At 47.6% G+C, this 24677-nt stretch overlaps 8 protein-coding genes across 8 annotated transcripts; 3 read left to right on the forward strand and 5 right to left on the reverse strand.

The window, feature by feature from the left end:
- Positions 1-341: 341 nt before the first annotated feature.
- On the forward strand, positions 342-2604 carry M431DRAFT_496239 (hypothetical protein; the record flags this gene model as incomplete). Its single annotated transcript, XM_024917468.1, has 3 exons — positions 342-2207; positions 2266-2506; positions 2558-2604. 3 exons carry the CDS (start codon positions 342-344, stop codon positions 2602-2604), a joined length of 2154 nt encoding a protein of 717 aa, XP_024773971.1.
- A 783-nt stretch (positions 2605-3387) lies between these two features.
- Positions 3388-3682, forward strand: M431DRAFT_86422 (hypothetical protein; the record flags this gene model as incomplete). Its single annotated transcript, XM_024923676.1, has 2 exons — positions 3388-3543; positions 3611-3682. 2 exons carry the CDS (start codon positions 3388-3390, stop codon positions 3680-3682), a joined length of 228 nt encoding a protein of 75 aa, XP_024773972.1.
- Positions 3683-3817: 135 nt separating this feature from the next.
- Positions 3818-6527, reverse strand: M431DRAFT_483092 (hypothetical protein; the record flags this gene model as incomplete). The annotated part of the gene is made up of 6 exons (XM_024916092.1): positions 3818-3864; positions 3916-5669; positions 5722-5874; positions 5934-6171; positions 6225-6299; positions 6365-6527. The coding sequence occupies 6 exons, from the start codon at positions 6525-6527 to the stop codon at positions 3818-3820; spliced, it is 2430 nt and encodes an 809-aa protein (XP_024773973.1).
- Positions 6528-6974: 447 nt separating this feature from the next.
- M431DRAFT_509302 (hypothetical protein) lies at positions 6975-7844 on the reverse strand. Its single transcript, XM_024919261.1, has one exon. The coding sequence runs from the start codon at positions 7793-7795 to the stop codon at positions 7349-7351; it is 447 nt and encodes a 148-aa protein (XP_024773974.1). The 5' UTR covers positions 7796-7844; the 3' UTR covers positions 6975-7348.
- Positions 7845-8318: 474 nt separating this feature from the next.
- Positions 8319-8960, reverse strand: M431DRAFT_6513 (hypothetical protein; the record flags this gene model as incomplete). Its single annotated transcript, XM_024921679.1, has 2 exons — positions 8319-8668; positions 8735-8960. 2 exons carry the CDS (start codon positions 8958-8960, stop codon positions 8319-8321), a joined length of 576 nt encoding a protein of 191 aa, XP_024773975.1.
- Positions 8961-10177: 1217 nt separating this feature from the next.
- On the forward strand, positions 10178-10984 carry M431DRAFT_145557 (hypothetical protein). The gene is made up of 2 exons (XM_024912701.1): positions 10178-10450; positions 10512-10984. Exons 1-2 carry the CDS (start codon positions 10277-10279, stop codon positions 10950-10952), a joined length of 615 nt encoding a protein of 204 aa, XP_024773976.1. The 5' UTR covers positions 10178-10276; the 3' UTR covers positions 10953-10984.
- Positions 10985-11743: 759 nt separating this feature from the next.
- Positions 11744-12867, reverse strand: M431DRAFT_509305 (hypothetical protein). Its single transcript, XM_024919262.1, has 4 exons — positions 12745-12867; positions 12582-12687; positions 12074-12511; positions 11744-11997 (listed from the first exon to the last, which is right to left on the reverse strand). The coding sequence occupies exons 1-4, from the start codon at positions 12829-12831 to the stop codon at positions 11927-11929; spliced, it is 702 nt and encodes a 233-aa protein (XP_024773977.1). The 5' UTR covers positions 12832-12867; the 3' UTR covers positions 11744-11926.
- A 453-nt stretch (positions 12868-13320) lies between these two features.
- M431DRAFT_454357 (hypothetical protein) lies at positions 13321-23051 on the reverse strand. Its single transcript, XM_024915302.1, has 2 exons — positions 22886-23051; positions 13321-22819 (listed from the first exon to the last, which is right to left on the reverse strand). Exon 2 carries the CDS (start codon positions 22787-22789, stop codon positions 13811-13813), a length of 8979 nt encoding a protein of 2992 aa, XP_024773978.1. The 5' UTR covers positions 22790-22819; positions 22886-23051; the 3' UTR covers positions 13321-13810.
- Positions 23052-24677: the final 1626 nt, after the last annotated feature.

Below are 24677 nucleotides of genomic sequence, written 5' to 3' on the forward strand. Positions count from 1 at the left end.
GTCTCATAACGTGTACATGGCAGCATACATGGTGGCTGCCACTAACCGCATGGCATAGTCCATATTAGATAGTGAATATGATGTATAATCTGCCCTTGTGGGGCGGTACTATCTTTAAAACCCAGTTACATTATACCGCAAAGCGATGTGAATCAAGTTTGCCATGCGGGAGGCCTATGAGGAGGTCCATGGGGAGGCCTACAACATATCTGCAGACGGTAAGTATACAGCAACAATTGTAACAGCAGTATTGGATTTTGCCTATAAAACTCTCAGGTACGCGCTGCCTCTTCGATCTTGAAGTCAGGTCAATCCCCCTTTCAGTGCTTGGTAGACTCATCATGGTTCTGACACAGCTCGCATCCACAAACTTGGAAGGGCTCTGCTCTAAAGAGCAGCTTGAACTCCTCAATACGGTCGACTCTCTACGATCGCAAGGAGTCAGCCATTACATCTCTTTGCCACAAATTATTGTATGCGGTGACCAGTCCTCCGGCAAAAGTTCCGTCCTCGAGGCAATCTCTGGTGTTTCATTCCCAGTCAGCACTGGGCTCTGCACACGCTTTCCAACCGAATTAATCCTTCGAACGGCACCACATACTTCGGTCAAGGTTTCTATCATCCCGCATCAACTACAGAAACGAGACAAGAAAGATGCCTTGTCCAATTTCCATGAGCAACTTGATTCAGTTCAGCAGTTGCCAGACTTGATCGAAAATGCCAAGGCATATATGGGAATAAAGACTCTTGGCAAGGCATTCTCTAATGATGTGCTTCGTATTGAGATTAGCGGACCGGACCGCCCGCATCTCACCATTGTTGACCTGCCAGGGCTGATTCATTCTGAGACCAAGAATCAATCGGCCTCAGACGTCCATCTCATCACTCAAATCGTCAAGAGTTTCATGTCCAAACAACGAAGTGTCATCCTTGCGGTCATCTCTGCAAAGAACGATTATGCCAATCAAATCGTCTTGAAGCTTGCTCGTGACACCGATCCGAGAGGGCTACGTACACTTGGTATCATCACCAAACCTGATACACTTGCTGCTGATTCCACAAATGAGAAAAGCTACATCTCTCTTGCCAAAAACTTGGATGTAGTGTTTCGTCTTGGATGGCATGTGCTGAGGAATAGAGATACAGACGCAGACAAATGGACTCTTGCGCAGCGCGATGTACAGGAGAAGGAATTCTTTTCCAATAGTGCTTGGTCAGCCTTGCCCGAGTCAAGCCTCGGCATTGCATCTCTCAGAGGCCGATTGAGTAAGCTGTTGTTACATCAAATCGCTACCGAGCTACCAAGCTTGATGGATGAGATTTCTCTCGAGATTGATGGCTGTGAGACGGAATTGGGGAAGTTTGGCCAGCCCCGCATAACTGCACAAGAGCAGCGAATTTATTTGATCCAGATCAGTCAATCGTTCCAAGCTCTCATGCAAGCTGCAGTTGACGGCACGTATACCGATCCATTCTTCAGCGACTCAGAATCGAAGCCAGGCTACGTCAAGCGCATTCGTGCCATTATTCAGAACCTCAGTCGCGACTTCGCCAAAGAGATGGAGGACAAAGGCCGATTTTATAAGACAGTGGACGCCCACGATGAAGGTGAAAAGCCCGACCACGGCCACATAATGCTAACTCATACTGAGTTCGTCGATAAAGTCGTCGACATGATGACTCACAGACGTGGCCGAGAGCTGCCTAATTCTTTCAGTCCAACAGTTGTCACAGATTTGTTCCGGGAGCAGTCGAAACCGTGGCAGGCAATTGTCATTCGCCATATCAACAAAGTCTGGGAAGCAGCTCGAGTGTTTGTGGACTTTTTGATCTCACACATCTCTGATCCAGAGACAAGTGACGCCATTATGGACGCGGTTGTGAAACCAAAGATGAAGGCAATACTGGATACACTCCTCAATAACACTGCAGTTTTGCTCCAGGTGTATCGAGATGATCATCCCATCACCTACAACAGCGATTTCGGCGAGGCTCTTCAAAAAATCCGCGTCCAACGACACGCGTCACGGTTGGATGAAATTTTGCACAAACACTTTCCGGGTTCTTCCATCGACAGCAGCAGCTCATCTGTAGATAGGAGTGTGAACTTCAAAAGCCTAAAGAACGAATTGGCACAAAGCATTGAGCCCGATTTATATAGGTGGAGTGCTGCGGAAGCACTTGATAGTGCCGAGGCGTATTATGAAGTAAGTTTGCAATTTCCAGCAGAGACATGGGTGGATCAATGACATTAACAATTACTAGATAGCTTTCAAACGCTTCATTGACGAGATCTCGATTCAAATCATCGAAACCGGTTTGGTTGCCGAAATCCGCGAGATTCTCAGTCCGCTGGCTGTGGCATACATGCATGAGGACGAAATGGAGGCCATCGTTGGCGAGAAGGAAAGCATTCGCGAAGAGCGCAAAAAGCTTGAAGCTAAGCTGAAGCTTCTCAACGAGGGTTCGGAGACGTGCAAGAAGTTTTCAGGACTTCGAGCCTTAGGTATGCGCGAGCCCTAGAAGTGCTGAACTTGACTAACTAGGCCAATGATAGTGTTCGATGACAGCAATAATGATGCTAGCCTTTCTGCTACCGCTTAGGCGAAGTCTCTGAAATATTCTTGGTTTGGGGAATTCTCCAGAGAAATGAGGCGCGGGGATCTACACGATGTGAAAAATATGGGGTTGAGTGTGAAAAAGAGCAAGAGTCTCATTTTAATTGATAGCTGTATGGCTTTGTTTGTATCGATACACCTATGGTTGCTATTAAGATTTGTCAGATTGATTAGCAAAACTGATTTCGAGTACTGATACTTCTACCTATTGTATGATTCGTGAAGAGGAAGAATCTTCCACCCAACGAGGTTATAATCCAGCTTGCCTTTACTAAGCCCTGACGGCTCGGGAGGATGGGAGGTATACCGCCATACGAACTCAACTGCAAAGAGATACAATTGTAAAGCGTCCGGTTTATACAATGACAATACTGAAGCGTTATTGGAACCGAAACATTACATACATGCCTTTCGGTTGGACTCCACGTTCTAGATGAGGGAACTAAAATGGATCTCCTAACAGATACCTTTAGATATTTCATTCAACGTCTCAGCTGTTTCCATGCGATCCACAGAAGTTCAATGAACTTGGTCGAAATATTACAGGAGTTATTTGATCTATAATCTGGTGACGCAATTGGTCATACACTAGTTGCTCACTCCATCTTCAGTATTGATATGCGTATAAAATCACTATGACAATAATCTTACATCATAAATATCTAACTCTCGTTTAATAAAGATAAATAGTATGTGTCCAATGTATTGAATCAACAATTAATTCTCCATCTTGAGTAAGAATTGTTGTTTTGACTCTCAGAAGACTAGAATGGCACCGAATGCACAAGACAAGGAAGGAAGGCCAATTAAAGAAGGCGACGAAGTCTGGACTCCAATTCGAGGCGGAAAACGACAAGGAGAAGTAGAGAAAATTGTATACACAGAAGAAGAAGCAAAATCTCTCGGCGTGAAGAATCCACCAAAGGTATCTAGCGAGAGCAGCTAACATAAATACTTTTAATGTTTATGGCAAACGGGCTGACCAGATGCAGGTGGTATTCACTGATCAACATGGACATAGAGTCGCACACAATCCAGAGGCACTAAAGCATGTAGATGAATAAATTCACATAAATTGCGGTGATCGCTATAAGAACCGTGGCATAGAAGCTTGGTGAGATGTCTGCAGCTAGTATAGTATATGGACATTTCGGATCTAAACATAGAAATGTGCTTATGGCAATGTAATAACAGCGGCTTTAAGTCTCAGCCTTCGTAATATTCAGCTCGTAGATATCATCTGGATCTAATTATAGGGTTAGCTGAGGTTATATCGCTCGAATACATTTTAACTCACCTTTTCCATATTCTCCAATGTACTCTTGTACTTTTGTCATTTCTTCGTTAATGCTTGACAATAGACCCGATAGTTTTTCATGTATAGCATCATTGTGCAAAGCTGCAGCATTTAATGCTCTTGAAGCCAGGTGAAATCGGCTTACGTTGTTCACAAGCATCATGTCAAAAGGCGTTGTGGTGCTGCCTTCCTCCTTGTAGCCCTCAACTGTCATGCGATGCAACGCTGGGCGCCCAAAAAGAAGCCCCTGTAACTCCGTCGCATAGCTATGATAGTTGAAACACACGGGTTTATCCAACGTGAACAGTTCTTCAAAGTCTTTTGGCTTGAGAGCATGTGGGTGGTGTGATTCGTGTGGTAAGACTAAGAGGTCGGTAACGTTGATGACTCTGACACGCAGCTCCGGTACAAGCTTGGCCAAAAGTTCTGCAGCTTTGATGACCTCAAACGTCACTTCGACGCCAATTCCAACAAGAACTACGTCTGGATCCTCGCCGCCGTATGTGCTTGCAAATTTCCATATTGAGATGCCTCGTTTGCAGTGCTCCATTGCGTCCTTGGTGGAAAGATATACTGGCGTGGGCTGTTTGGACCCGATCATCAAGTTTACATAGTTTTTAGACTTGAGACAGTGGTGCAAGGTGCTGAGGAAGCAGTTCGCATCAGGGGGTAAGTAGACTCTTGCTGTTTCGGCCTTCAAGTTCAAGACTGCGCCGATGAAGGACGGGTTTTGATGTGAAAAGCCGTTGTGTTCTTGTCGCGCCCATGTACTGGTTTCAATGTAGTTGATGGAGCTCAAGTCGCCTCGCCATGAGAGCTTGCGGCTTATCTTGGAGAACTTGGCATATTGAATCATCATGGTGTGAATGATTCCCAGGAATGATTCGTAGCTTGGGAAAATGGCAGTTCTTCCCGTCAAAGTATACCCTTGAAGGAATCCTTGACAACAATGCTCTGACAATATCTCGATGACACGACCGCCTTGGGCACGGGCGTATTGATCCCATTGGAAGTTTCGTCCCGAATGATCCAACACTGCGCTGAGTTTGTTGCTCTCCAGCTCATCGGGTGAGAAGATGCGAAAGGTCTTCATATTTTTCCTTGCCACGTCGTCGAGAAACTTGCCCGATTGTTGCATACTGCTAGCTTGTTCAAATTTCTCAGCGGCATGTGGTTTCCAATCCGGCAAATCGAGGCCACGATAGCAATCGTATACAACTTTGAGCTGACCTAGTCTCTTATACTCTTCTGGTGGCAGAATGTCCAGGACATCATGGGAAGGTTTTCCATCTGCCAGCAACTGATGCACCACGTAACTCTTCAACCAATCCTGCAATATCTGAAGGTGGTCTTCACTCTTGTTGGCCTTGGTCACGGGGACCTGATGCGCACGAAATGAGCCTTCAATTATCTCATTGTCAACTGTTCGAGGTCCTGTCCATCCTTTGGGAGTCCGGAGAATAATCATCGGCCAACGAGGTTTCGTAATAGGACTGCCACTTCTCGCAGCCTCCTGGATCTTCTTGATCTCCGACAAAGCCCAGAACAACGCTGTGTGTAATTCAACATCTATAAGATCCAGGTCTTCCACAATACACACCTGATAGCCGTAACCTGAAAATAACAGGATCAGCTCTTTGTTGTCCATGCACCCAAATATGGTCCGTTCACTAATTTTAAATCCGTTGACGTGAAGGATAGGGATCACTGCTCCGGATTCTGCTGGGTCCAGGTATTTGATGGAATGCCATGCCCTAGTACCCGTTAGTAAAATGTAAGAGCATATATAACTTGTCCTTTGCGTACGCTGCTGTAGGGCCAGTCTCAGCCTCACCATCGCCAACAACACAGGTAACAATTAGGTCTGGATTATCCATCACAGCGCCAAATGATACCGATAGCGCATATCCTAGCTCACCACCCTCGTGGATACAACCTGGAGTTTCCGGGTTAATGTGACTTTAGGCATGTTAGTAGTCGATAACTTCCAAGTTTATATGCATCGCCGGATCACAGACCTCGGAAATCCTCCAGGGGTAGAGAACTTTGTAATTAAATTATGCAGCCCTTCTTTATTGGTTGGGTATTTGTCTGGATAGAATCGTTCTAGTGAACCTTCGAGCCACAGGCAAGCCAATGCAGCAGGCGCTCCATGACCGGGTCCAATAACGAATAGCATGTCCACGGAACTATCGCGAATGAGAAGGTTCAAATGTGACCAGATGAGCACGAGCCCGGGACACGTCCCCCAATGTCCTTGATATGGCAAGTCAGCATTCGTACAGTTAGAAGAGCAGAAAGATGTTTACCTAAGAGCCTTGGCTTCACATCTTCCAGCCGGAGATCACGTTCTAGAAGGACATTGTCTTTGAGGAATATCATAGCTGTTAAGCTGTTAGCAATGCGCGTATAGCGGCGTGCGTTCTGAGAAGCTCTTCATTGCACATACCGCTAGCGATATAGCACGCAGCCCGTTGGAATTCTCTTAGTGAGCACAAGTCATGGCTGTTTAATGGCGCCTTTGTCGGCTTTACGGCCAAATCTTCTGTTGAGGCCGGGAATTGGCTGGGCAATGGCGGAGGGTTCGGTTGGTCGATAACTTCACCAGCCATGTTGCTTTACTTTACGCAGCAATGTGCTTTTTTCGGATGTTAAGAGAAGAGACTAGTTGTATTGCCAATCTAGCGACGATGTTGGTATTCATATCGCTGCTGGAATACCGGCACACTTTGTCCATTTCAGGCCTGTTGTGGAGATGCCTGCATGGTTGATTAAACGATTTGAATCACTTTATGATGGCGACATCACTCTGTCAGAATATCTTGGGACTTCTTATCCATTAGCGATTTCATGACGTTTAGTGGACGTCATCCAAACCGTCGCTCATCCAATGCCGTCACTATTCGTTCAAGGGTAGCAGGATTTTGCGCATGTTTTGAGAAACAAAAAGGAACAATATTCACATATGAAGCCCAGCATGTGGCCCTTGATTCAACAACATGACCATGCTATGTTTATTAAAAATTTCGTCTCATTTGACTTTCTTGTTATTCCTTACAGTGCAGTTGAATTCATGTGCTAAAGTAGTGTATTGGTGATCATGACGCGAGCCTTGAGATTATTGTTACTTGCTGATCTGCAGCACTAAATCTGCGTACTATCTATCACCAGTGGATGATTAGGTCCAAGAAGGACACCCTATGTATGATGGCAGCTGGACATCGCTAAGTACTGAAAATTATCCATTTACGGATAATCCTTGAGCGTACTGATTTGATACAGAATGGCGTGAATTTCGTATACAGAAGCCACTTGACGTGCTATGCAAGAATCACACAGATGCCCAACGATAAGGTCAGAAAGCCGATGAAGCAAAAGGCGTTCATCCAGACGCCATTGATTGATACGTGACAACTTTTTTGCAACCGGCCAACTAGTGTTCTGAAGTATCGGCAGGGCCTTTCTTTGATGGAATTTCGGAGCCCATCTTGCTAATGCCTTTCGTGTCATGGTATCCTTCGTGATCCTCCCGACTGGCAGTTCCCTTGCCTCCACCGCTCAAAATTGAAGTTGTATGTAATCTGAAGTGATCCGATTTACTCGAGGCTTCGCCGCCGCCAACACCGCCAGTTGGCAGCTGGACTTGGCCACTTTGAGAATCTCTTTCGGATCCTGAAGGTGCTGCAGCATTGCTTGGGCCGCCGGTCATTCTGTTGCCCCCAACACCTGCACTACCCAGCCCGAGCTCGCGTGTTTCTTGAGCTTTGTTTCTCCGTATTTGCGAATTGTCTGTTTTGGATTCGTTTTTCCGTGTGGCATAGAAAATGACACCAACCATGCTTACACCGGCGATGGTTGTCATTGTGAGCCGTCTAGACATCTTGTAGTAGTGTGGAGGTGATTTTTGCTAGAAACTTTAAATAATCGGTAAGATAATAATAAGGGTTTATTTAAATTGCATATTTGAGATTTTACGAACATATATAATATGCTGATCCATAGAGAAAGTTTGTTAGTCAGAGTGTGGTGTACATAACAGTTCTCGATGACGCATAGTCGAAGGTGAAAGTTTGACAGAGAATGGATTATGTTATAGTGATTAACCACTGACGTGAACGATGTCCAGCATTGATTCATCGAAAGGTAAAGAAGAGTGGCGGCGTTGTTAGTTATTTGATGTCTGCTTTACATTATTACAGGGTGTTGGGCTCTTCATCAAAAGTGCGCTATTTGCCACCTCATGAGCGTTCTTCCACTTCCATTGCTTTTAAGCATTCCCATGCTCATTGAGCTTTGCAGTCGTTAATATATCATCATTTGTATTTGTTGGTACCGTTACGAGCAAATGTTCTTGATCAATACCCATGAAATTTAAAATTTCACCCATTTCAAGAGTACCCAAGCTAAGCAATCCCATCCTTAATTGCCTTTAGCTGCTGCCGCCCATACATCTTTTGCTGGTTTTCAAAAATTTGCAGATTCTTGACTATGTGCGCTATCCGCCTTTGTTCTTTGTCGTCCGAGCCCGTATGGGTAGTAAATGTGCTCCTCTTTCGTCTTTTGCTAGTACGTTTTTTTATCTCCGGAGCTGGCCCGCCATCCTTTTTGTCATTCGCTCTTTGTTCCGCTTTAGGAATATCTGGAGGAGCAGTATGGGCGATGAACGTATCTGGTCGTGGTGTTGGTGTTGGTGACCATGATGGATTTTCCGACACGTCATTGTCACAGCTGGGTTGCCCCCAGTACGGGTTCTCTGCCCATTGTTCAGCTTATATCTTTTTATCTAAATCAGCATCCAGCATATATACTGTTCTCTTACCAAATGAATATGGATCGATAGGCTCAGATAGCTTGCTCTCTGCAGGCTCGCATTGCTGGCCTAGATATGGGTCGACAGGATCTGCCATTCTTCTATGTTCGCTGTATCGAGATCTCTCGTGAGCGTTGTGGTGAGTTGGCATATTTAAGCTGAAATCTGTATTCATCTGCGCAACGGCCAGCGGAGTAAACCTTCCTGCAGCCAGACGCACCTCCCAGTCTTCCATTCGTGTTGAGGCAGATTCGGCGCACCTCCCAGTCTTCCATTCGTGTTGAGGCAGATTCGGCCAGTATGATCCAAAGAGCTGTGTATCGTATGTTATTTGACCCAAGTCAATGAAACAACATGATGACGCTCGTAAGCTTGGGCACTATCGCGGGTGGTTCCTTCTTTAATATATCTGCGCATATTCTATCTTGTTGCGATTGGAAGGGTTGCCAATGTAACAACGTGGCGCCCCTGATTCGCGGATCTTGCATTCCATACGCCACAAACTCTTGATACTCATGAAGGCGATATCGATGTGTCAGTGTCTTCTTGTGTCTGCAGATTTAAACATTCCTTTGCGTGAGGCTGCACTTGACGAAGAATCTGACACACTGACTGCGGCTTTCATTCACCAATCCATCGCATTTATGATACTAAGATTTGCTACCTATGAAGGATTCCCCATGAATTCGTGTGTAGATAATTGATACATCATACATCATACCCCAAATAATTCATGGAGTCCAGTAAACATATCAGGCAGAATATTCAATGTCTGAGAGATCATTCTTAAGGTTGCCTCTGACAAGAGCGCGCAAGTGGCGACGGGTTGAGGCGTAGATTCCGTCATGATTAAACCATGCTAGAAAGCCCTCTGAGCCAATCCGGCCCAGCCATCGGAAGCCACCTCTTAACTTATGGCAAAATGTGAGAAATCGGTCAGGAGTTGCACTCAAAGGAAGGGTGTGAGTGGGTATAACCTCTTTTCATTGCACTAGAAAGGCAGATCAGCTACTCTTTGGTTGCTACCCTTAAACCCGACAAGCTCGTGAAGGTGAAGCGGCAACTTCCACGCTTTCTGTACGGAGTATCCAAGCGAAAAACATGCACTTGCTGAAGATAAACGCACTTTGGTCGGAATCTATAATATGGTTAATTGTTGAAGAGTGGAACAAAGATGTCGAAATGCTGTGACATCTCACACACGAATTATTCTCCCCTTGAAGATCAAGTCTTGACGTCACGTTGAGCAGTGTGAATCTCGATATTTACGCCATAGCTACGTATAGCGATGTAGAGCAAAGCATCATGGGGCTGGAAAAGTTCAGACGGCGATGGGATATTCCCACTGTTTTATTCCCATTAATTTCCTGAAATGTATTTTGCGAGACGTCAGCAGGTCTACGGTGAGATGACTGTCCAGTGTGAATCCGCATAACATTCTCTATACAATTTGTCTTTGAACAGCACGAAGCGGTGTTTCGTTCATCCGATATTACGCAGAATTGTCCTATACATTTTATACTATTCAAGCGATTCACAGCTGCTTCCCCAATGCTTGCCAGCGCCAACACGTCGTCCATCAACGGCCATGAAGATGGTCCCCAAAGCGTGGGCAACGACGAGTCATGGATCTTGTTCGTCGCAGGACCTACCGGATCAGGCAAAAGCTCTGTTGCGAAATTCCTCGCTTCAGAATTACAAGCTCGCTTCTTAGAAGGGGATGATGTGCGTGTTTCATGAATTGACTTTTGATGACTAGAAACATGAGGCTGACGCCATCAAATAGCTCCATCCTAAAGCCAACATCGACAAAATGCATCGAGGAGAACCATTAACAGACTCGGACCGCCAGGGGTGGCTTGAAGCAATCAATGAGCAAGCGTCATCATACAACAAGCATCCGTCCCAGCACCATCACATGATCATCACATGCTCTGCTTTGAAGCGAGCCCATAGGGATATCCTGAGAGAAAGCTGTCAGCGAGCCGGGTATTCTCTCGTGCATTTCTTCTTTCTAGACGCGCCGGAGTCGGAGCTGCAACGGAGAACAGAGGCCAGACACAACCATTTTGCAAAGGCGAATCTTGTTCATAGCCAATTCGATGTGCTGGAGCGCCCGAGGATCGATGAATACGATGCTATGATTATTAGCGTAGTACCGTCGCTGGACGAAGTGCAGAGTGAAGCACTAAAGGCGGTAACTCGACTTTTTAACAAAGAATCATAAATGCATTGCGCTCTATCTGACTCCTCTGCAATCACTTATCACAATGAGCATGCATATTACCATTTTAGTTCAGTATCATGATTTATAAAGATAGCTACAAGGCCATACAATGACTTTTATATACTCCCCAAAATGTCTCTATGTGGTCTATATATTTGTCGTATTTTCATTGTGCACTGAAGCGCCCGTGCTTTGGTGCTCTGGCTCTGTCTTGACATGAGATGTCTATGTCTAGTCTTTTCTGGGTTGTCAGAATCTGCATCAAAAAGGAGATATTAGCTTCCACATACCTAACACACATCCGAATTCCATTATTGTTTGTTTTCACGGCATATTCTCTAGAAGTAGCGTCTGGGATATGTCAAGTTGTAATCCTCAGCCGCAGCCGTCTATAGCGCATCAATGTTTCCATGTCGTAAAAAATGTATTTGTAGTTGACTTCATGTTGTAGATCGATCAAGAATCATGAAGGGGGGAGAGCAGTACCGTACGAGCCCCCAGTTCTTTGCATCGATCTTGGGTTGTATTGAGTCTTATATAAATTTCACAAAAGTATTTTGGAGGTCGTAATTGAGAACTAGTTGTCTTTCGGTGAAATAAAATAGTTAATTATTCACTGATCCTTATAGATGACGTCGACATTCTCGAGACAATGGTTCACTTATACATGATTCCTCATCACCATGCGACCAACGGTGAGCGGGAAGTAGGTCGGGTCAACACTCTCCCGACCATAATCACTTTAATGACATCAAACATAGATAAAGTTTTATTCTTATTTAATAGATCCCTTCGGCTAGATATGGGCAAGTCATTCATCCATTATGTCATTTTTGGTTAGTCAAACTAACAGAGCAGGATCATAGACTCTGTTTCAACCCCGTCGGACGGTTTAATATTGCAATATCCGTGTTATCAGATACCACCGACAATTCCAAATCTTCACCAAGATCGAATTTACCATCTGTCCGCCATCACTTCTGGTTATAACTCGGAGGCGTCTTATTCCCCCTCTCCCTCCAAGCATGCCAACACGAATCAGCATCTACTCATAGTTAGCCACCTCAATCCCACCCACATCCACCAAAAAAAAGAGAAAGAAACAAAGAAAGAAATCTTACCTCCATGAATCTTCGGCGAAGGAATACTCTTCCTTGCCTCCCTCTTCTCCCTATAATTCGTCCCAAACCTCTCATCCCTCTCCTCCACCCTCCCAAAGTCCAAATGCCCATCACTCGTATAACTCATCATAAGCTGCGGCTCCCCCAGCGGAAGCTCATCCCCTCTATCCGTCTGCCACAAATGATACGCTTTCCCGTATAACGTGATGATCTTCTCCATCTCCCTCTTCTCTGCTAATTCCCATGCTGCTTTGGGTACCATGCGGTTAGGCATCACTAACATCCCTGATTTCACTTCGTATACGTGGGAATGCCATAGGCGGCGCTCATCAGCTGGTAGAGATTCGTAGCGTTTCGGTGTGATCATGTACTCTATGCCTATGATCCGTGCATTGGGTTCTGGAGAGTCGTATAACACACATTGCCGAACCTCATCATCTATAATCAGTCAGTATGAGTACCTGTATCCTCAATCCAGTCAATTAATAGCTCCAAGTCTACTACGCACCCAATTGGCTGCAGTAATGATTCGTTTCCACGGATCGCATAGGATCATTCGCATAAGCGTGGAACGCGTTAAGATGAGCACATATATTCTTAACCGGCTTAAAGTCCTATATTCTCCCTAGTCAGAACATCATCCACACCCAAGATATTTCAGTAAAAGCTACCTGTGTAAAGGATGCCGCACTCGAAAGCACAGTGTCTTCCTTAGGCAAAAGATCACCCGGAGTTTTGTCGTGTGCTTCCGAACCCATTTTCGGTGTGTATTGCCTTCGAGTCCAATAGAATGCCGAGTTGTGATCACATGGAATGTTCAACTCAATTTGCTAGTGCAATTGGGAACTGATCTTGTCTATATATACAGATCACTGAAAAAGCTGGAAGGAAGGGCGTTCATGACGTTGACGAACCATCATCAGTATTTATAGTCCGCGATTTAGCGTACGGTGATATCACACCACGTCTTGTCGTTCCACAGCCGTCGTTCCACATCTTACAAAATGTACGCACTGTATATTTTATCATTGCCTTTTGTAGTTACTTCGCAAATTAAGCACTAAAGCGGCTCAATCTGGCGTATATCATAACCTAAGATGTGGCCGCCGATCTGATGAGCAAAAAGAGTGACCTGCAAGATCAGCATATCGAATAGGATGATCAACATCATGTACGATGTAACTCCAGATATTGCCATGAGGACAAATCATCACAATTAAGACTAAACATTGTAATATATCACACAACAATACAATCCTTCAGGTGTCATTAAGCCGCCATCAGCAATCTCACATATATATATCGACCATGTATATCGACCATATATATACAAACACAACGCTCCCCCAATCCAACCTCTTTCATACGCCATTAAACAAACAATCAACAAGTAAAAGATAAAGATAAAAAATAAACGCTAATCCCACCCATCTTCTTCCCTCCCCTCTTTTTTCTGTAACCCGTAGAATTTTCGCCCCAGCCTCCGATTTGATATGCTCCAACACCGATTTTGTGTTTTGACAGAATAAAACAGAAAAAGCAAACGCATAACAGAAGAGTACTACAAAAAATATGTAGACAGCAGGTGTGTTTCCCTCGTATATCGAGTATATGTACGTATACCCCAGAAGCATAGCGGCGAAGCCTTTGGTATTAAAATTACAACTGTAACATGCTTTGGGTAAAGCAAAAGGGTAAAACAGTGGACAGGTGGTACATATATGACCCTAAAGTCATTCAACCAGTCGTCTTGGATCGTGACTGAGACCAGCTTAGCCTCTTATTTCTCAGTGCTTCATGATGCATGTGTTCTGCCATTGTTGGAGAAGCAGCAGCTTCTTCTTCATTCATTTCCTCAGGCTCGTCAGTCTGCACTACAGCAGGTTGTTCTCGGTGGCTCATCCTCTGCGTAAGAGCAGTAAGCTTGTCCCTCAGACCAAACCCTCCGCTGCTGACACTGGTGGGGCCAGGATTCTTTTTGTCGAGATGTCCAGCGCTGGTAGAGGGCCTTGATTCGCTGCCGCCTGACAAGGTCCTCATAGCATGGCGGTGCGATCCTAATCCCTGGCTGGAGGACGGCCTGAGAAGCTCAATGGCCAGGCTGCTGTGGCCATCGCCTCTGCTGGTAGTGTCTACTGGCGTTGGGGGCGTCATTGTCAGGTACGATGGGACCTGTGGAATATTCTGAGCAGAGCCGGTTGTCAAATGAGACCTGCTGCTGGTAATGCTACTGCTGCGACTTGCAGATCGCGGAGCCGGAATGCCACTGCGAATGCTGCTGCGAGTAGACCGCGGAGGCGAGCGTGAGTAGTCTATCGGCGACGTACCGTACATACTTGCCGAATCATCGCTGTCGTGTATGCTGGGCGTGTAATTCTGAGACAGGCTAGAAGACATTGGTGAAATGAGAGCAGAGCTGCTCGCAAGTTCTCTTAGCCTATTCCGCTGCTCTGCGTTGGGCTTGTGCTTTGAGAACTTGTTTCCAATAATAGCACCTGTATGTGAAATGAGAGCTCTCACAACGGCCTTTTTCAGCGCCAAAGCGAGATCCAAGTTTGACCAAGTCTTGTTCTGCCACTCAATGAGAGGAAGGCGGAATACAAAGTTATGAACGTCTTCAAAGTTGCGTTGGTCTTTGCCCTTGTAGCTGAGACACAACACAACGGACGGTATCTTGATATGCGCAAATGTTATGTAGTTGTTGGCTCGCTCAATCATCTTGGTGAGATCATCAGACATTTGCTTGTCCTCAGTGTTATGCCTGCCTCGTAAGCCGAAACGTGTCGACTTCTTTGAATCCGAATCCCGGCTGTCTCTGGACGAGAATCCAGTTGAAGACCGGCCAATAACGCCAGGTCGTGGAGTCGCCGTCAATGGCCGCATAGACTCAATCGAAGACTTCTTGCCCAGTGTTCGTGACGTGCCTGAACGGAAAAGTCTGAAGTGGCCGCCGCCCTCGCCGTTGTTAACGCCTAGGGTCTTCTTTGAGGTTCTTTCCTCTGCGACGCCGGATGATAGTGTCGGCTTAAGACGCAGCTCGAGCGAACCCGGGCGGGTTGAGAATGAAGTATCCAAGCTTGGCGTACCCGTCCTGCTGATTGTGCTCTTGGGGGACTCGTTTCCTTCTTCATCCGCCTCATTTGAATCGCGCCGAACTACAATTGAAGGATTTGTCTTGGATTCTTCATCAGCCTGCTCCATATCCATACCAGGGAAGATGTATTCGAAAAGACGTTTGCCGACTTCACGTTCCAGCTGGATCTTGATAGGAAATAGCTCTATCTCGAACTGGTCCATAACGGGGATACCTGCTATGGCCTCTAACATGTACCAGTAGACCCGAATCATGTCAGAATCGCCGTCGCCATATCGAGTGCCTGGCCTCTCGCCTTCGTGATATGGAGTTATTATCTCCGGGTATGTCGCGTCCGGCAAAAGGTTCAGGCCAAGCAACTTTCCAACTCGAACCAGATTCATATGGGAGCCATCCGAGTGATCGGTGCGGTCGTATTCTAAATTCTTAAGTTGAAGTTCAACCAGCGGCTCATTCGAATCCTGCATGAGGTGCCAGACAATATCTCTCACAGAAATGCTCCACTTCAACAGCGCATCAGAGCGTGTATTGTTCTTTTCGAGTCTTCTCTGTGAACTCATGATGGCTTTCATCATGAAGAAAAGTTCATCCTCAGAAGCAGCCAAGTCACGCTCCAGGGCCAAGCGATCCTCCCATCCTTTCTTGTCCAAATGCAGGGAGTAAATCTGGAAATGCGATTTGATTTCTTCCATCTGCCTGATGCGGTCCTGCAGTTTCATCACCATTTCTGGAATGCCACTCAGGTCACTAAAGTCAGACCCGAGTATAATCTTCTCCAAGCGCTCGTTCCTCGTCTTTTCGAGGGGCTCGCTGTACATGAGCAGATCAAGCACGATGACATACACCGCGTAATACTGCGATGAGTTACAGAGAGCGCGAGCTTGCGGGAATTCCACCCAGAGATTGTCCACACGTTTCTCCGTGGGCTCTTCGGTGGGTTCCTCTGTGTTTTCACTATTGACTTCGTCGTTATACTTGAGACGGAGGTTGTTGTACTTGTCATACCGAAGCATGGCTGAAGTTTTCTGCACAACGCGCTTGAAGCCGAATGGGTCGGTGCGGAAGTCAAACATGACCTCCATAGGTACCCATGGTGGCCACGAGGAACCCGTGGGCGTGCCATACTTGCTGCCCGCATACATGGATACCACGTTGGTGAGGAACCATTTCTGATGCGTGACGAAGAACTGAGTGCTGTCCATGTTGACCAAGAATCGACGTTGAACAAGGCCGCTGACTTGGTCCGAGATTCGCGACTTGTCCATGACTTCCACCACTTTCAGTTCCATTCCTTTTGAAGTAACCAAAACAACGTGCTTCTTATTCTTTTCACTCTGCAGCTGAATTTGCGGCGCGATAAGCCGCACATGATAACTGCATTGCGGGTTGAATTCATCTGATATACCGCTCTCCAAATCTTCAAGGGAACCTTCCACAACGCCATTGGCATTGAGAGCAAAGCCTGTGCTCGTCGAGAATTTCCGTCCATCCGCCAAGATACCTTTAATCCGGTCTTCGAGATCTGTTGCAGCGTCCTTTTCGTGAGAAGGAGTATCTGGAGATGTGGGAGTCCCGTTGGCAGCTGATGCCGGCTCTGAGTTCATGGCTTTCCCCATCCTAGCCTTTGTCTGCTCGTCTACCATGTCCAGTATGAATTTCACTGCTGGTCTGGAAAGGTAGTATATAAAGCCACGTCGTTGGCTACTCTGGTGGACATATCGCAGCACAATGTTACGCAACAGGTTGTTCCACTTCAGCTGCATATTGTGAATCACGAAGCGGTTCTCAAATTCGCTTTCAAACTCAGCATTGGAGGGTATCGACGGCATGTCCATGTGATCACTCGGAGAATCCACGGATCCTTCGGATCGATGCGTGCTCGCCGCTCCGCTTGATGCATGGCCATTAGTCGAGACTCCGTTATTCATTCGCTCCAGCATAGTTTCAAGGAATGCTCTCTTGTCCCGAAGTACATTAGAATGCTGACGAAGGGTATCGAAGTCTTCCAGAATTTCGTGGTCCTTGGAGTCAGTGCGTATCACTTTCAATTCAGCCTCGCCCACGTGTCGGATGTGTGCTCGGATCTGCTCATCGAGTTGAGCCAGACGCTCTTTGATTAGATGTGTCTGTACACTCTTTGGGTCATTTTCTTCACTCATAGTACAAAAATGTGTAGGCTCGTTTCCAAATGGGCTTGTTCTCGTAGGGTCTCCAGCAATAATACCCCCAATGTCGGTCTGACGGAAGTAAGTTAATCGAGGGATATAAGCAAGAGGCAGAATCTTGGTCTCTGGATGAGCTTCGGTGGGTAGAATCCAATCTAACTCAACAAAATCGTCCATATCAATCCAGCTGTAGTCTCCGTCGGGAATTGTAAAGCGAGATACATCCGGCTTCTCATCCTGATCGTGGGTGAGATGTGAAATTGATCCCTTCTTGATGGCCTCTGTCGTGGTACCATATAAACTGGCAGAGACGGCTCGAATATCTGCGCACGCCAAGTCCAAGTGTGCTGCATGGAGCTTGATTCCCGTGATTCTACTAGGCGAATTCTTGGTCTTGGCAATGGTATCGAACTCTTCTCGGCGCTGATGAAGATCAAGCATGAAGCTGTCGAACCGAACTTTCAGGCCAGTGGCAGAGACGGCGTTTTCAGAGTAGTCTTCGGCATCTTTGTGCTTGTAAATGTGACTCAGGAACAGCGGAGCAAACAGGAGATTATACTTGACAGTCGCCAAGTGCCTTCCGAATTTCTTGCTATTCTTTTCTCTCCCGGGAAATAGGCTACCCTGCCGAATAGGAAGCGACATGGGCCCGCTGAAGAGCCCCCACCAAGCGAAGAAGTGCGTGAAAAAGCGAGGAGTAAGATGGATCGTGTTGTAACTCCGCGAAGGTTCAAGGCTCTGCGACATCCATTCGCGATCAGCCGGTGCACGTACCGCAATTGACAAGTGGATGTGACGACTCCTGAACCCGCGCATGGCATCATAAGGGCATCCGTTCTCATCGGGCTTAGCAAAGAGTGGGTTCTTGAGAACAACCTCATAATGAGGTTTGAAGTCAAAACTTCGTCTGCCATCCTCAATTGCGCGCTCAAATACGAGGCCAGCGAGCCACTGCACTCTTCCGGAGAGCTTCATGACGACTTTCTTAAACTGAGCCGGACCGCATCTTAAATGGTCATCCGCGAGTCGACTACTATCATCATCTCGAAGTCGGGCAGCTTCCCGCACCTGCATGCTGTAGTCCGGAATGGCAAGAATGTACTCGCCACTATCCACTGTCATAAACTTCTTGGGGTTATCCTCTGCATTGATATTCCATTTAATGTCGTTTCGCCAGCACATGATGAAGCCTGCGCCATGTCCAGTTACCTGATATGGGTCGCGTGTGCCCTTCATGGCAAAATGCATATCACCGTCCTCTTTCCAGGCAACATGGATGCGCGAATGGAAATTAAGTCGAAGTTTATCCCAAAACCCAACCCGTTCAGATGGATCAATCTGCGGCTTGGTGAATGATTCGACGACCATCATCATATCCTGAATTGCCGGTTGGTAGCAGGGACCCCATGTAATCCTTGTAGGAAGAGCTGTGTTGATATCCATGTAGACATCTGAGAAAGATTTGACAGGGCCAATGGTCCGCCTCACTTCAATCGCAAAGCATCCCTCTTTAGATGCACCTGGATCCGAGCTCTTGGGTGGAATAATATTCACTGGAACTCGTCGTGAAGACTCCAGTCCTCTAAACTCTTCGGCCAAGACAAAGTTCGTTCTCAAAGAGACAGCTTGCAGCCTAGAAGACTGTCCAGCTTTCAGCCCCGGGATGTGTAGCAGTGGCAGAGGGTAGTCGCGGAGCGAGCAGCGGGCTTCACCCATATCGATGGAGATATGCATCGGCACCAAGAGGCTGTATTGCATATCCTTGGGCATACCTTTGCCGACCTTGTAAATGAAGTCGGGGAGATCCTCGAGGGGGAACGTTGGCTTGTCAACGGCAATGTGGAGGTTGGAAATGTAAGTAGCCATCAACGCCGGTCTGGGGGCGACCTCCAAGATGTTTTCCGTCTCTTCAACGTCGCTCGGCATCTCGTTCTGTCCCCAGAATAGGCCGCGCAGCTCCTTGACACCATCTCGAGATACCTGATAAGCCCGATCAATCCTCTTTTTCCACGACTGAGCATTGAACATGTCCAAATGAAGGCGCGCCTCCTCCACTGACACTTTTGAATTTCCGTTGATGCCCAGGGTTTCGTTTTCAGGGTTGTATCTCGGCATGGCGCTGGGTCGGCCCTCGCGAATCCGTTCGTCTTGCTTCGTTGCATCGGAGCTTCGGCTACGGAACCATGCAGATGAGGAATTTTCTGTCCGTCCACGTGGAAAAGCAGATCGAGAACGATTCTTGCCATTATTCCCCCGCTTGAGCTCCTCTTCCCGCACCCGATTTAGCTTGATGCGGAATGCCTCTTCTCTGGTAGCCCTCTGTATCTGTTCCATACGCCCTGCCCGATAGATCATGCCCAGCTTCCATTCGAATGCGCCATCTTCCATCTCAAAGAGGAAATTTCGTGAGCGAATGGATATTTTCGGAACGGATTTGGGTCCTTCGGGCTTCTTCTCTAAGATGTACTCGTTTGTTCCCGTTTTGAAGCGGTGCTGCAGCTGCTGCACTGCCTTAATCACGTTGATAATGTTATCGGTAATACGGTGAACAATGACCTCGTGCGGAATACCGATCCGGATCGCCTCAGTAGATACGTCGATAAGCTTCTCTTCCTTAGTGTCCCCTTGGTTCGACTTGTGCTTGGACTCTCGCAGGTCAAGGCGTCCATTTTTTATGCTAACCATTCGCGACCATATATTGCGCATACGTGGAGATGCAACGTACAAGCGTATTAGCTTAGACGACAAATACGGCGTGGACCATCTCTGACGTCCAGCATCCACACTATAGATGTGAAGCATTATCATTGGGTCGTGTGGCATCTCCGCCTTCACCTGAATCAAAGCGACTTTCACGTCGACGACTACGGAGTCTGTGATTGTGGAGGCCGAATCTGCGGGAGAAAATCCAGAGGCACCAGGAGGGACCAGAAGGTCCGACTTTGGTGTACCTTGCTGTGAAGCTCTTGGCGCGTCGCCACTGGTTCTCATGAAGGCCTGTCTGACAGTCTTCATAGCAACGCCCACAGCATAGTGTCGGTAGAGTGAATACTGAACCATGATGGAACGAATCGAGGACTGGATGTGAAACAACGGGCCATGATTATCGCTTGAAGCAGAGAGTGAAAATTCAAGGCGAGGCACGTTGATGAAAGGCTCCAGCTCAAGCTGCTCCGCGGTTTCGATGATTTGAGCCTCAATACCTCTGGCATTGAACACCAGACGACGACCATCGCCGATATTTTGGGGCTTCTTTCTCGACCTTGTCGGACTCGTAGATGCGAAATCAGAGTCTGACTGAGTGAGTGATCGGCTGTGAGTTCGTCTCCTGAGCATCCGTCTCTGTAAGCCGTCCAGTCTTTGAGCACGATACTCTGCCGACATGCCGTCAAGATGCAGCGATATGCCTTTACTATCATCGGAAATTTGTTCATCTACGCCGGCAATCTCAATGTTGACATCATTCGCCGCGATTTGATAACGGAAAAGCCATTCGGGGACCGATCTCAGGAAGTTGGGATGCCTTCTTGACTTGGGCTTGGCTCGCTTTGTTGGCTCAACATCGGTGCGTAGCTGGCGTACAATCTGACGAACGCCATCTGTGATTTCCGGCCGCACCATGCTGACTGAAAACGATTGGATGTTGCTCGTGGCATCGACAGAAACTTCGGGATTGGCTGCCAAGTGGACTTTCAGGTCGAAAGACTCAGTTGTTATCAAGTCGAACCTCTCGCCAGACACAGCTTGGTAGTATAGGTGGTGGGATTGCAGCCGCATTGCTCCATCCAGAGAATAGTGCAAGTCTTCAAGCGGTGAATGAGATGATTCAGCGTCAAGAGCAACAGATGAGATTGATGAAATGATGAGACCGTAATCATCTGGGTCCTCTGTCTTGCCGAGAGGCTTGAGCTTGATGCGGAGAACAGGCTCGTGCATAGTAAACTTAATACTCGCCTTGGGAAGCAGTCGAGAAAAGAGATATTTCTGCTGCTGCCTTTGTTCCGTCTTTGGAGGCTTTGGTCTAGACCGCATCATTGCTATCAAGAGAGGCAGGTGTCTTGGATCAAGATCGATAGATGGGGAGGTGACCACAGAGTTGGCGAACAGAATATTCGCATTCTTGTCTTCAAAGTTATCCACCTGAGACAGCTGGATGGTCTTGGAAGGTAAGGTGGTTCTGACCGTCGTGGTAGCCATGGGGATGTACACAATTCGCTGCGGTTTACCGAGGCCATCGTCCATGCCGACAGAGATGGAGAGGGCAGCCACCAGCGCTTCGTGGGCGATGTCTGTGGACGGGAAGTACATACGATGTGCCGGTGACTTTGGATCTAGGCGATGCAGGTCGATGCCAACTTCCTTCATGGAAGCAGTGAGGTGCACGGGTTTCGCACAAGGGTTGACAGACTCAATCTTTTTGACGAGGCCGACAAAGCTAACGGCAAACTGAATTTCTTTGATGCCTCGCAAGATGGAGCTGAAGAACTCCTTCGAGTCTGAAACAGTTTTCACCAAGTGCTCATTTGCACTGCTAGCGGTTCCATCTTGCACTTTACTAACAAAGATGTCGACGGGGTCATCCAAGCTGGCAACCTTTGGCTTCTTGCGAGACAGCTTGAACTTGGTTGCACAGTGGTGCAACTCGTCGTACGGAATCTGGACTCTGCCGAGCTTCAAGGCAACGGTCGCATCTCGGAGGCCCTCCTGTGTCGGATAGAGATATCCGTGCACATTTAGCAATGCATGGTCGAGAATCTGGAGAGATTCCTTGCCATCCACTGCGAAAAAGACACTCCGGACGGTCAATATCCATTCGGCCTCGGCGTGTTCTTTTGAAGAATCGGATCGGTGGAAGAAGAATCGAGCTCGATCGGCCATTTTGTGTCTCGTATCCACAGCAAGCGTCAAGCTTCCAACCTGAAGACTGCCCACATCAACCACATTGATGACCGAGTTGGTCACGACGACGTCCACCAAGCGTAGCCATTTCACGCTGTGGTGTAACTTTTTCACTTTCTCTTTGAGCTTTTGGAGGCGCGACCACGTCTCAGTCTCGGATCTAGCTTTGGCTTGATCTGGAGCAGGCAGGTCTAGTAGCGGATCTATTTCCTCCGAATCTGCATCATCTGTCTTTCGATCCACACCCTGTGGCGTCTCGTCTGTGGCAGGCTTCCGCTCTTCGAGCTTCTTAATATCGGCGGTAACGGTCAGGTCGCTGAGGACTATGCTCAGCCATGTGGGCTGCGCAAAAGTCGGACGGTGAATATTGAGCCCCAGGCCGCGAATCTCGATCCTGATTCCATCTCTGGGTGAGTACGCAAGGCGCCGGAGGGAGAAGTAGCCTATCCGCTGGATCGATATGCCGGTGACGATTCGAAGAACGGCGAAGAGGACGAAGGAGGAGAGATAGAGGAGGACAAAGACACCGAGGGCAAAGGTCGGACTGAGAAGCGCCATGTTTGCAGCGGCGCGCAATCAATTACCTAGCTGAAGGGGAGGTTAGACGGTGTGCCACGAGGCAAGCAAAGCTCCAATCAATGGGGGCGTACTTACAGGACGCCGGTAGCAGAGAGACCATTCTCTCGCAGAGCAAACAGGCAATCAGTGGGAACAAAGAGAAGAGAGACGCGACATGACAGTGGGAAGAAAAAGAAGGAAAATGGAAGTTGGGAGATTCGACGAGGGAGGGGCCCCGAACCGGGCCAGGTAGGGGGACCTGGACTATCGGGACGCCGGAACAGCTCCTGTGATGCGCCTGGGGTCGAGCAGCAGGGCTTCCCGGGCCGGCTAGGAAGATCGGAGCGAAGAGCGCCGCAAAGAACTCCGGATGACGCCTGTGACCCGTGTCGCACGAACAGTTGAAGTACGGAGGTTTGCGAGACGTGGGAGCTGTAAGCTGGCTGGAGAGAGCTGGTATGGGTGCTGTACGGTGGAAGGTGAATGGAGGTAAGCCAGAGGCAGCGGAGCCGATGCGGCAGATGGGCCAGCAGGTGGCAATGGAGGTACCGAGTACTTGGCGGCCGAGTCTGGCGTGTCTGGCGTCACGGATTCCCAAGGTACCGGGTCCAGGCTGGAATGGTGGAAAAGGGGGGAATAGGGACAGTCGGGATTGCAAAATTTCTCGCAGAGTCGAGGCCAGGAATCCAGAAGCCACCGTGTTCCATAAAAGGCCCTGCGCAGGCCCCGTATTCGAGATTACGGCTGCGCATCAGGTGTTCAATCGTGTGCCGACTTACTGGATGCAGTGCAGTCCCTATCGTACCTATCGTGCACATACACACAGACTCACAGACTTGGAGCCAAAAAGCGAGCGTGGGATTGATTGGTGCTGGGTACCTCTCACGCATGTGCCCTGTACCTATCTATACTTTCAGGCTAGCTGGGAACATTCCCGGATGCCGTGACCTTGTTATCGCGATGCCACGCCTCTAAAACCTAGCACAGCCGCTAACAACGGAGCTCTAGTATAGAACACCCGACGAAGCGGATGTTAGACGACGAAGCTCCCCCTTCAAAAATAGCCTAAATATAAAGGAGTGGTTACGAGGTATTCGAGGAATACATATCAGGTAAGTATTATTAATAGAAGGAGGTAGCTATGCAGTATCAACATCCAGCAGGACAGATAGATGTGCTCTATATTGAACAAGGAGAGGCATTTCTCTTGGCAGCAGAGAGATAAAAGACAGTAACCAGGTCGTCGTAAGTCACGATATTGAAGTTATCCCTAGGTCCGGAGCAGCAGCGGAGTTAGCAATAAGGAGCAGCCCCGTTTAGACCTACATTTGAGTGCATCATACGCACGCGATATGCCCATGTACACACGAGCCATCGCTCTTATTAATGTTCTTAAAAGGAGACCACAATACGGAGTAGGTACATTACTAAAAGAAAGACGCGTCAAATCAACCGATGGTAACATTAGCAATTAAATCCACTCCCTCGGAAACTTACTATAATTCCCGCCTTCCTCGCCTCTTCTCGCCTCGACCTGTCAATCTCTCTTGGAATATTCCAGCTGCTCCCCTTCTGGACTAATCAAGATTCGGAGAGTCGCAGCTGCAAATGCTACGAGATTGCAGACGGTGCTAGCGGTGCTAACGGCATCACGGACCACCTCTGCCAGGATTTACAGGGAATCCCCCAGATGCTTTTTGGCTGCGTCCACCAAGTTGAAGATAATCTCTGTAAAGAATCCAAAGCAGAATATAGCCACTCAGTATCAATCAAGTCCAATGCCTTGATGACGAATTGTATTTTCTTGCTTTCTTCATCTATCTTGCTTAGGGCTAGATCGGGTGAGACATTCTGCACGGACGGCATATCGGACGCGGATAGTAGCCGT

The sequence above is a fragment of the Trichoderma harzianum genome (assembly GCF_003025095.1).
Source record: "Trichoderma harzianum CBS 226.95 unplaced genomic scaffold M431scaffold_7, whole genome shotgun sequence".
Lineage (NCBI taxonomy): Eukaryota > Fungi > Ascomycota > Sordariomycetes > Hypocreales > Hypocreaceae > Trichoderma > Trichoderma harzianum.

What these genes read in the sequence shown, in the direction of transcription:
- M431DRAFT_509302 (XM_024919261.1), bottom strand. Translation starts at nt 7,795, where the DNA reads ATGTCTAGACGGCTCACAATGACAACCATCGCCGGTGTAAGCATGGTT.
- M431DRAFT_145557 (XM_024912701.1), top strand. Translation starts at nt 10,277, where the DNA reads ATGCTTGCCAGCGCCAACACGTCGTCCATCAACGGCCATGAAGATGGT. An exon ending in GCTTCTTAGAAGGGGATGAT is followed by an intron (nt 10,451 to 10,511) that starts GTGCGTGTTTCA and finishes GCCATCAAATAG; the next exon opens with CTCCATCCTAAAGCCAACAT.
- M431DRAFT_509305 (XM_024919262.1), bottom strand. Translation starts at nt 12,831, where the DNA reads ATGGGTTCGGAAGCACACGACAAAACTCCGGGTGATCTTTTGCCTAAG. An exon ending in GTGCGGCATCCTTTACACAG is followed by an intron (nt 12,688 to 12,744) that starts GTAGCTTTTACT and finishes GGGAGAATATAG; the next exon opens with GACTTTAAGCCGGTTAAGAA. An exon ending in TCATTACTGCAGCCAATTGG is followed by an intron (nt 12,512 to 12,581) that starts GTGCGTAGTAGA and finishes GACTGATTATAG; the next exon opens with ATGATGAGGTTCGGCAATGT.
- M431DRAFT_454357 (XM_024915302.1), bottom strand. Translation starts at nt 22,789, where the DNA reads ATGGCGCTTCTCAGTCCGACCTTTGCCCTCGGTGTCTTTGTCCTCCTC.